Here is an 11,279-nt window from a genome sequence, read left to right as displayed (position 1 = left end):
TCCCAATTGAATTGCAAGGGATGACCGGGCGACTCCTCTAAAGGGATTCGCTAATGGCACAAGAGAGAAATTGCCAATTAACGATACTGATTCCGGATGCCCGATACCAGAGGACAAAAGAGCCATTCCCGATAACAGATAGATGACGACATAGTCAAAGTCTCATATATAAATATGATAGGTTAAGTTACATATGTAAACATCAACTAGACTTCAGTGGTTAACAACCACCTACATTAGTAAACGAAGAATTGTGTGATCTCAAATCCGATGTCCAAAAGTAGAGCACCATTATCTGATCAGGCTAAAGAAAGACTTCAGGCCAAATTAGATATGAGGAAAGGTTGAAACGACAAGAAGAGTGCTTCCCTGGCAGAGAGATTTCAAGGACGGAACTCCAGCGCACTGATTGAGCTAGCTAAGCTCATTTGTTGAAGCGGTTTGAACTTCTCATCTTATATACGATGCCATCACCTCTTTCATTTGGGATCGATTTAGGCCCAGAAGCTCATACCCAAATGACGAGGAGATATGCAGAATGAAGATTTCCAAACTAATGTTCAAGAGTGGAAAAGACCGAAATAGATTCAATCTGGTGTCCCGATCAAGAGGACATTGATTCAACGGTTAGCTAGGCCGTTGGAATCGTTACGGAGATTCCCCCGGTAGGGCCGTCTTCCTTCGTTCATCCTTGAGACTGAGGATCCGATCTATAGCGCACCACCCAATTACAGGTACCCGAAACGGGCTGCCCCTCCATGGAACATCTACATAATGATGGTGAGTGGCATGTGACCATCGAACGGCCTCCAATTTCCCGGTGGTAGGAAGAACTGAAATAGGTTTCCTGAAGAAAAGAAGGGGCGGATGAGGGCACCGCACCCCCTCACGAGGTACTCATAGAAGAGGCTCCACCCCCGTGATACTTGGGGAGACTATGAAAGGCCTTTAGTTTGTTTTTTCTTTTATAAGAACCTTCCAACATACTATGCACTACGCCTCTGATTGCTATGCCTCGGGTCCCAGATCAATTGGATCGTCGATCTGTACCTTCATTCGTACATGCATATGGATCTTCATCTTCAACCTCGAGATCCCCTATTAGATCTTCTTCCAGAGAAGCCCCCGCATATGCTGCCCCTATCTATTCATGATTCCGGATCCAGACACACCTGATTCAGATAAACTAGGAACTAAGACTCGCATCTTTGACACATGAAGATGCCTTAATCTACGATGCCATAACTCGACTTCATTATAATAAGAAGCATTCAAGGACTGTGTGGAGGACATAAGACCAGAAGTCTCAAGGATGTTTTGTAGATCCCCTTGTCCTCACGTCCACTCCCAAGGATCCCCCCGTCCTCGGGTCCTAAAAAAGACACCGATTAGAGACGAAAGTTACACTGGAGTTCAGGATTTTTTTGTGTTGGAGTGAAATCCACTTGATTGTAAGGAGAGGAGCTCACAGACAAGAGATTAAAAGACTAAACATATAAAAGAGAATTCAAGGGTAAGGATGAGATGGTTTTCTTTCACAGTACCACTCCCAACAATGGGAGTAGTAGAGCCATCAGCAAGCTTTAGCTTACCCAATGATGTTGATGGGTTAAGTGAAGAGAAAATGGTACTCATACCAGAGTTGTGATCATAAAGTCTTTCTTTCCCCAAGGGCAGAAGGAGTTCGGAATGACTATCTCTCTCGTCCAGTCCACGAAAATGCCCCTTCCTTTAGGTTGTGGCTAAAAATCAGCCTTGGTGATCTATCTTCCTTCTCTTAGGCCCCTAGACGATGATGTATTAGATCCCCATGAATGAGGTAAGGTATTTTCAACTAAGGTCTTAAAGTCCAGCCCGGTGATGAATCTTCTTCCACTCCCCAACCTCTAAGGAGTCGTAGAGCAATGTCTTTATTGCCGGTTGCGCAACCTTCGATTGAAGCAACTTCTGCGGATTGCGACAACACCTAGCCTTGGATCAAGGCTCTCACTCGCTCAAGACGTCGATGCGCCACCGGGTTGACCCTTTTCTTACCAGCATGGGGAGTTGCGATGGATGCCAAGATGAAGACTCCCCAGCGCCAATTAGGGGTACAAGAGATAGTTGGATCGTAAGACTTTCTCTCACATCCCACTCCCTTCCATGAGATAGTCAATTTTAGCATCTTTGAAGAATCATATTGAGAAAAAGAAAGAAGCCACGAAAGGAGTTGAGCAAGAGCTATAAGAAGAACGTTTACCTCGTAAATATGTAAAGTGGAAAACAAGGCAATCACATACGTGAAGCTTCATTTTTTCTATAAGCAGATTTTGAGGCCCTTAGAACTTTTGCTCGTTTTTAAAAAAGGAAAGAGTAGGCCAAGAAAAACTCTACCGTACAAACTTGCCTGCCTCCGCTCAAACCTTCTGCCCCACCTATACTAATGTAGGAGGATTTATTCTTATTTAGTAGATTTAGATGACTTTCTAATGCTAGGAAGAGAGTATAGAAAGGCTTGTTAATCCGTATGGGAATGCGGATAAAGAGAAAGAGACTGAAGCAGCTGGGCCGGATAGAGAGACTGCCTCTGAGGCTGAGCTTAAACCTTATGTGTCTGTGTCGTCTCACTGAGCAGCAAGACAAAGTTGAATACCCAAATGTCAACTTTCCGCTATGAAATGAAGGAAAAAAAGAACGGCTTTAGCGCTCATCCCTTGATTAGTTCTCCTGTGAGGGAAGGTCTAGTATACAATTTTATTCTTCTTGATCGAAGCTCTATCTCTCATTCAGCCCTTCGCAAGCTTCCTTCAAAAGGGGAGTCCATAGGCGTGAATACTCGGATTGGACTTGGAAACCGCCGCGGAGTTTAAGACTGACTTCGGCCAGGAGATTGATAGAGACTATCCTTTGATTGAGAGAGCCTAGAGCGGGAATCTGCTCCTTATACTAAACTGCGGCATACCGAAAAAAGAAAAAGTAATCAAGCTTGACCTCCTCCGCTTTTCATTGCCTTCAACTTTCTTACCTACCAAAACATCTATGTCCTGCCTAAATGAGTCATACTGGTCCCACACTTCCCCCGTATTCCAGCTACCTTTTTGGAAGGTAGTCTTTCATGAGCGGCGTAAGGAGACTTTTGTCTTCCTTGTTACAGGCTGCCTCCGCTCCAGCTTGCTCTACCACCTATACAATCACAGCTCAGTCATTAACTGGCAAACTAAAAGAAAATGGATAGCTGCTGGGAGAATTGCGACTGATTAATCCGCTGATTCCCTTGCCGTTAGAAGGACCAGCCTCGTTCAAAATATGCCTCTCTGGACCATCAAACCAAGATCTAATAGAGGGTGAACTGATTTCTGAGCATACTAGGCGAGATACTCTAACTAGGTATATACACACCTTCGCAGAATTGACCATTCCAAGAAGTCCACGGCCCCAGGGCCAAGATGGACTTCATCTGGAGGAAGTCTCAACTGCTTAGGTTTAAGTTCTCTACGTAAAAGGGCCCCTTTAACATAGGGATCCAAAAGGTAAACCCCTTCCTAACCAAAGGTCAAGAGGGTAAGACACTTTTGTGTACATTGCCCACAACCTATCGCTTTGCTCGAGTGACTTCGCGGTATGTACATGTATCAATCAAGTGAATTTTGTTCTGGTGGGAAAAGAAAAAAAAAGCAATTCGAGTTGGTCTTGAAACAATTCATTGCATTTTCTCTTAGACTTGGTAGGTAAATCCATTTTTTTATTCAACAATGAGCCACTAGACACTATGTATCTACTGCATGTACTTATGCATATATACTTATGTTTATAATATATGTACATATAGATATTTTATCCACATAGTGAATAATTCGGGAATGAAATAAAAAAGGCCTTTTTAACTCAGTGGTAGAGTAAGGCCATGGTAAGGCGTAAGTTATCGGTTCAAATCCGATAAGGGGCTTTGTAAAACTCCAATCTAGTATTCATATTTGATTCATATTTGAGGGGAGAATTGTATTTTGATTTGGTTTAAATTAACTAACTGGATAATACATTATCATTATACTTAATCATTATACTTAGTTATAAAGTGGAACATTTGTTTAGTCAATTTTCATTATTCAGAATTTTGGAATAATGAAAAGTCACTTCTTGAATCACCAAATATTCCTATTTTCCGTTATACCAACCAAACCCATTTGAAATCAACAAAAGAAAAAGTAAGTGGACCTGACCTATTGAATCATGACTATATCCGCTATTATGATATTCAAATTCAATAGAGATGAAATTAGAGCATGAGCAGTTGATTTTTTGGAATTTCATTTTTTTGGACTCCACAAAAGTCGATATTTCCGATGAAATCTTCTTGTTACTAGATTTTCTATAGGATAAATTATAGGCAAAAATTCTTATTCCTTTCCTCTACCGAGAAACCTTTCTTCCAAGTCACACCATAAGAGCCATTTATTATCTTTCTTTGATTCTAGATCAAAGATGAATTTCTTCTATATTATATTTTAATTTCTATCTAGATTATATATCTATATTATATGTTGTAGATTGTAGTTTTCGATGTATATCTATCAGATCGTGGCTTCATGTACCAAATATTTCAATATCGTTGCATCCGGTATTTTTGTTTTGTTCCAACAGTGTGATGAAGAATAGATCCGAGAAAGAGACTTTCATTTCCAGTCTCCTATTTATAGATTTTTCTAGAATTTTTGATTTTCTAAAAGGAAAAATAGTAGATTATCTTTTTTTCTAACAGATAAAAGAATCTCAAAATAAATATTCGATCGAACTGTCTTTTTTCCTTTGATCCGTGGAAAGATATACTCTGGGGTTTTAGATTTATTTATATGAAGTATGAAGGCAAGGGACCGTTTGGTCCTTGAACAGTTCTTTCAAAACAAGGGATTGATTGAATTGTCTTATTAGGACAATTCAGGGTTCATATGCTTAGTCAGAAGGAATAATCCAATGGAGTTCATGGATTTACCTAGGTCAGTTTATGGGCTAATCAATAAAGGATTTTTATCTTCGAAACCCATTGGAAGGGGCAGTGCAAGAGAAATCATACAAAAATGATCGAATCTTCGGACGCCCCGAAAAAGATATGAGGTGCTCGGAAATGGTCGAAGTAGTTGAATAGGAGGATCACTATGACTATAGCCCTTGGTAAGTTTACCAAAGACGAAAATGATTTATTTGATATTATGGATGACTGGTTACGGAGGGACCGTTTCGTTTTTGTAGGCTGGTCCGGTCTATTGCTCTTTCCTTGTGCCTATTTTGCTGTAGGGGGTTGGTTCACAGGTACAACCTTTGTAACTTCATGGTATACCCATGGATTGGCCAGTTCTTATTTGGAAGGCTGCAATTTCTTAACTGCCGCGGTTTCTACTCCTGCTAATAGTTTAGCACATTCGTTGTTGTTACTATGGGGTCCTGAAGCACAAGGAGATTTTACTCGTTGGTGTCAATTGGGGGGTCTGTGGACTTTTGTTGCTCTCCATGGAGCTTTTGGCCTAATAGGTTTCATGTTACGTCAATTCGAGCTTGCTCGATCTGTTCAATTGAGACCTTATAATGCAATCGCTATTTTTCTTTCTGTATTTCTGATTTATCCACTAGGTCAGTCTGCTTGGTTCTTTGCACCTAGTTTTGGTGTAGCAGCAATATTTCGATTCATCCTCTTTTTTCAAGGGTTTCATAATTGGACCTTGAACCCCTTTCATATGATGGGAGTTGCCGGTGTATTGGGCGCTGCTTTGCTATACGCCATTCATGGTGCTACCGTAGAAAAGACTTTATTTGAAGACGGTGATGGTGCAAATACATTCCGTGCTTTTAACCCAACTCAAGCCGAAGAAACTTATTCAATGGTCACCAGCGTTAAGTATGATTCTTTTTCTCCTTTTTGATTTCTCCCTTTCTCTCTTTTGTTGCCTTTTTCGGCTCTTTATTCTTGATTCCTTTGGCTCTTTTGTTATGCCCCGTATTTTTATACGTCGAGTTATTCGCAAGCTAATCGACATAAGTTAAGGACGGGGTTATTTTGGAATACAAAATAAGTGCCTTTAATTTTTCAATTTTAGTCAGTGCACTATTTGTTATAAATTCCAATTAGTATAGAAATATTAATGGAGATTAAGGATTAATTAGCCATGATCATATTATTAAGTAGGGATTAGTGATTAATTAAGCTAATTAGACCACTAAGTGGGCCCCACGACACATGGCCGAATTTGATTGGTGGTTGAATAAAAAGTTAACACATGTCACAAGAGTGGACACATGTCCACTTTATAAACAACATATAAATACTAGGATTGATGACTAAGTCATCAACAAAGGATCATTTTCATCTTGTAGAAAAAGAATTGAGAGAGAGGAAAAATGCTAAGCTTGAGAGAGAAAAGAGTCACTGCCATGGCAGCCATTAAGGGGCTCTCGGCCAGCCCCTCTTCCTTCCTTTCTACATAATTAAATTGAGGGATTTCATGGCTAATTGAGGGAAAAAGATGGAGATCACAACAGCCATGGAAACTCACGGCCATGGTTGTTCTTGAAGAGGTTACATGTTGACTTTAAGAGCTTTGCTTCTAAGGTAAGATTTCATTCCCTTTTTCCATGTTTTGGAAATGATTAATCTTGGTATGAAGTAGTGGATGTGGAATTGAATGCAAAGATTGTGTGGGTTGATATTGAAGCTTTGTTTGGGCCGTGGGGGCTGTTTTAGGCTAGAAATTGTGAGCAAATTTTAACTAGTATTGTTGTTGTTGTTGTCATGAATTAGATGATGAAAGTAAAGGGAATTTGATGATTAAAGATGAAGTCATATTTGTTTAGTGGGCTGTTCTTATTGAATTGAGGAGTTAAGGATAGAGATAATGTGTTATGTTGTTAATCTTGGGTAATTGGCGGACTAAGTGTCATTAAAACTTGTGTTGTGTTGATTGTCATTGACGGGCTGTTTTGGGGCTTGTTGTAAAGTTAAGATAATTTTCTTGCACATAAGGGCTGAAGTCGTTGTTGTGTCGTTGCTAATGTGAATCACTAATTTGATAAGAAAGGAATGCATGAGATATTGTATGCAAAACGTATGTGGACTGTTTTGGAGTATCTTCGAATCTTGCCTCGACTAGTTCTTAATGCGATAACTTAGACGTGCTTTGGTTGTTGTTATGTTGGTTATTGTATAGTTGGCGTAAATGTGAGAAGGTTGAACGATATAAGGGAAGTGCTGCCCAATTGTTAGGAAATAAGTTACTAACGTTAAAGTACGTGTTATGCCATTTCGCAGCTTAACTATAGTCTTGACGTCTTAATATAGGTTGAGATATTTTGGGCGACGTGTACATATCGAGTCATGGATTAAGCGCCAAAGGTATGTAAAGCCTATCCTTTCTTTCTTTTGGCATGTCCTAGATGTAAGTATGAAACGATATAAGATTCGGGGTAATTCTACTCATAAGTTCCGAGCATGCATTATTATTCTTATCCACTTCTTGATATTAGAGTTCTTAAAATAGTCGAACTACTGCCCTCGAGCTTTCTATATGATCGGATAGTAAATGATTCATGAAAGTTCCTATTCCTGAAAAACTCCATATTGCCTAATGACCATAACTTTTATAAGTTGCCTCGGATTGACTTGATACATGTCTATGATTCCTGAGACGTTATTTGACATAGTTCGTAATGATTTTCAAAGAGTACTGAGTGTGACTAGTATCTTGATACTCGAGTGTTGACTAGTCTACTTATCTATTGAGTCTCAAAAGATGATTTATGTGTATATGGTTACTTATTACTCTGCTCGTGCATACTGTTACATCTTTCAATTAGAGGGCCAGAACACGTTCTATGTATATGCATATGATGATATGATGACATGATGATATGATGATATGAGGAGGGCGGCCAGGATGGCATATGATGACTTATTTCACCGAGTCCCTCACTAGAGGGCCGGGACACGTTATATGTGCATGTATATGATGATTTTATTTACCGAGTCCCTCACTAGAGGGCCGGGACATGTTTTATATGCATATGTACAAGATGATTATCTAATTATGTCACTAAGTCCTATGACTGGTTGGATATGATATTGACACGTATGGTTTATGTTCAAACGTAAGCCTTGTGGTTTTTCTGGTTATTGTACTAGTTTTCTGCACTCCTTATCTCAGTATGACCCTGTTCACTATATTTCATGCTTTACATGCTCAGTACATATTCCGTACTGACCCCCTTTCTTCGGGGGGGGGGGGGGGGGGCTGCGTTTCATGCCCGCAGGTACAGACACTCGTTTTGGTGATCCGCCAGCTTAGGATATATATTCAGCTATCTTGGAGTGCTCCCTTGTTCCGGAGCCTAGCTTTGTGGTACAGATTATCCTGTTGTATACATATGTTTACCTAAGGGTACGGCGGGGCCCTGTCCCGTCATATGATACTGTTGTTACTCTTAGAGGTCTGTAGACATATGTGTGGGTCTGTATATAGTTGCTGTTTAGTTGTGTGGATATGACTTATGTTTTGGGGCATACCCATTCGTAGTGGCAGCCTTGTCGACTTGCGTATATATATGTTTTGGGATGTTGTGTGTAGTGGCAGCCTTGTCGGCTTGCGTAGATATATATACGTATGTGTTTTGGAAGCCGTGTGTTATGGTAGCCTTGTTGGCTCGTGTATGGCTGGGGCGTTCCCCCTATATTGTGATGGCCTTGCCGGCTTATGTGCGATATTATCGGTTGAAAGTTGTAACTCCTCAGGAGACAGGTTGCTATGATATATATATATGTGACAGTTTTGGGACGCCGTCCTGCCTTGGTATATATATAAGTTCTTTATGATGCTAGTTGTGAACGATTATAGTAACAGGTGTATACGAGTGTCCAGCTCAGGCACTAGTCACAGCCTATGGGGTTAGGTCGTGACATCTTTTCTTGAGCTCCCCGCAACTTTGATTTTTGCGGTCTCATCGCTTTCGAATGAAAGTGCAAATTCACAGCCTGCAGAAATGGAACCTTCATCAAGTTCTGAATCCCTCACTACGTTTTGGAATGTAATCGCCGCAGAAAATGAGGCGGAAATCTATAACCGTATCAGGATCCTACAAAACAATTTAGATTAGAATCTTCCTCCTGAGAACACCCCGGGGAACTATGCTACCCTTGTTCGGCAAAATTTCGATTCTGCCATCAGCGTTCCTCATTTTAGGAAGATTTATGATATGGAATATTTCGAACCTCAGGTACTAGAGAGAAAAGGCCTTGTCCAAGACAAGCTTTTTGATTGAATCCTGTCGGAAGAGAATATTTCGCAAATTCTGGACAAATCCCCCTATTCAAACATACGAAATAAGGCTTATCACTTTCTTGAAGACAAGTTGAAGCCTGTTAGCGATCCGCGCCATGCTTTTCAACAACATCTTCTTGAAGGAAGTCTTTGCTCTTAGATAGCAGACTTGACTCCGCAGGGGAAAGGGTCCACAATTTCTAAGGATTTTCTGACGTATTTTTAAGATTCTGATTGATTGCCTTTTTTTTGACTAAAACGAAATTACTTGCTGGGGCGGAGCGTAGACGAGCGAGCAGAGCCAAGGAAAGACTGGTAGAGCTCATCTTTGTCAGCGGCATAACTCTTTTGCTTTGAATTCGAATTAGGTAGGGAGAAATGGAATGATCTCCCCGAGCTGTGAAACTCACGAGAAAAGAAAGCCGACTTCGTATTCCATATTTATATACTTGCCTTTTTAGGAGATCGTTCGTGTACGACAACCTTAACTGCACAAGCCTGGGCTGGGCCTACCTCCATCCCTAGAGGATCCGTATGAGGCGGAAGCTCCACGTAGGGTTTTGAAGCCGAGCCTTTCCAGCAATGGGGCCCAGGGATTGATATGATGATTGGTTTAGGTAGGGCGGCCGGCCTACTACAGGAACCTGTAGGGATTAGTGTGTGAGACCGCGATCCACAAACTGACGCATGGGACTCACCCTTTACTTGGGAATAGAGAGGGGAAACCTAGCATGTCACAAGAGCGAGGCGAGGGTTGGATTTCATATAGTCATGAGGTCTGGACCATTCATGGGGCCAGAGCAAGTTGGGTTCGGGTATAGAGTCGTAAGCGCAGTGGGGGGTGACAGAGGACATGCTCGTACGGTTCATAGAAGGATATGAAAAAGTACTTATTTGTTGGGAACTTTCACTCCTCTATATTCGAAATATGCCTCTCTACTCGTTACAGCTGTAACGGCAAAAGGATTAGACGTCCCCCCATGCTAAGGTTCCCTGCGGTCCAAACCCGATGCCGCTTTAGGTTAGGGAGCTGGACGATAATAGCTCCTCCGCTGTTACATCCGACGTTTTTGCTTATTCGAAAATTCAAGATAAATTGACTTGTAATGAATAAGGCCACAATTGGACATTTCTTGGTGTGAATGTGTCGGTTATAAATACGTTGGTGTGGAATTACGGAAGGAGGCCAAGGGCAAAATTGGAATTTTGGAAACTTGCTTCATGAATTACAAAATAAAGCCAATTGGACTCAAAAAAAAAAAAAGTGAGGCCCAAATTTAAGGGCCCAACCGGCCACACCATTGATCCAAGCCCATGGATTAATTAAATTCCATGTGACATTATATAATTATCCTAATCTATAGAACATTCAAGAATAAACAAGAAAAACCAAGAACAAGAAAAGAAAGAAGCCAATTCGGCTAGAGAGAAAAAGAAAGAAAGAAAAAAGAAAAAAATCCTTGGAGCTTCAATCTTGATTCAAGAATTCTAATTTTGTTGCAATCTTGCCAAGTGCAAGATTCTCTACAACTTGGTATAATTATCTTGCCAAGAGGACAACTTTAGTGGCAAGTGAAGAACTTGAAGGAAAGGTAAGAATTTTGTGCTTTTGTTATGTTGTGAGAGGTGTATGTATGATGTAGTGAGTGGAAATGAATGAAAAGCATGAAAATTTTGTGTGTTGGAATTGGATGTGTGTTGGCCGAATATATGCATATTTATTGCATAGTTATGGTGACTTGAATTCATGTTGAAATCTAGTTGTGATTATGGTAGGACTTGTATTAGAAATGAAAGTTGAATGAATTAGGGAAAGTTGGAAAAAAATAGTATGTGGCCGTGAGATGCAAGGAGTGAAATGGAAGTGAATTAAATTTTGTTAGTATGTTAATTGTGTTAATTGAGAAATGAATGAAGGAGTAATGGTTTTTGTTGTTATGGAAGAATGGTTATTAAGTTGTTGAAGGAAATTATTTAACTTGTTATGGTTTATGTAAAAAT

The 11,279-nt window shown here is 40.4% G+C and overlaps 1 protein-coding gene across 1 annotated transcript; it reads left to right on the top strand.

Moving 5' to 3' along the window:
- The first annotated feature begins 4,772 nt into the window (after positions 1–4,772).
- Positions 4,773–5,894, top strand: LOC132601449 (photosystem II D2 protein). Its single transcript, XM_060314529.1, has one exon. It carries the CDS (start codon positions 5,133–5,135, stop codon positions 5,892–5,894), a length of 762 nt encoding a protein of 253 aa, XP_060170512.1. The 5' UTR covers positions 4,773–5,132.
- The last annotated feature ends 5,385 nt before the right edge of the window (positions 5,895–11,279 follow it).

This window comes from Lycium barbarum, chromosome 7, assembly GCF_019175385.1.
Source record: "Lycium barbarum isolate Lr01 chromosome 7, ASM1917538v2, whole genome shotgun sequence".
Taxonomy (NCBI): domain Eukaryota; kingdom Viridiplantae; phylum Streptophyta; class Magnoliopsida; order Solanales; family Solanaceae; genus Lycium; species Lycium barbarum.
This window is presented reverse-complemented; position numbering and strand designations above follow the sequence as displayed.

What these genes read in the sequence shown, in the direction of transcription:
- LOC132601449 (XM_060314529.1), top strand. Translation starts at nt 5,133, where the DNA reads ATGACTATAGCCCTTGGTAAGTTTACCAAAGACGAAAATGATTTATTT.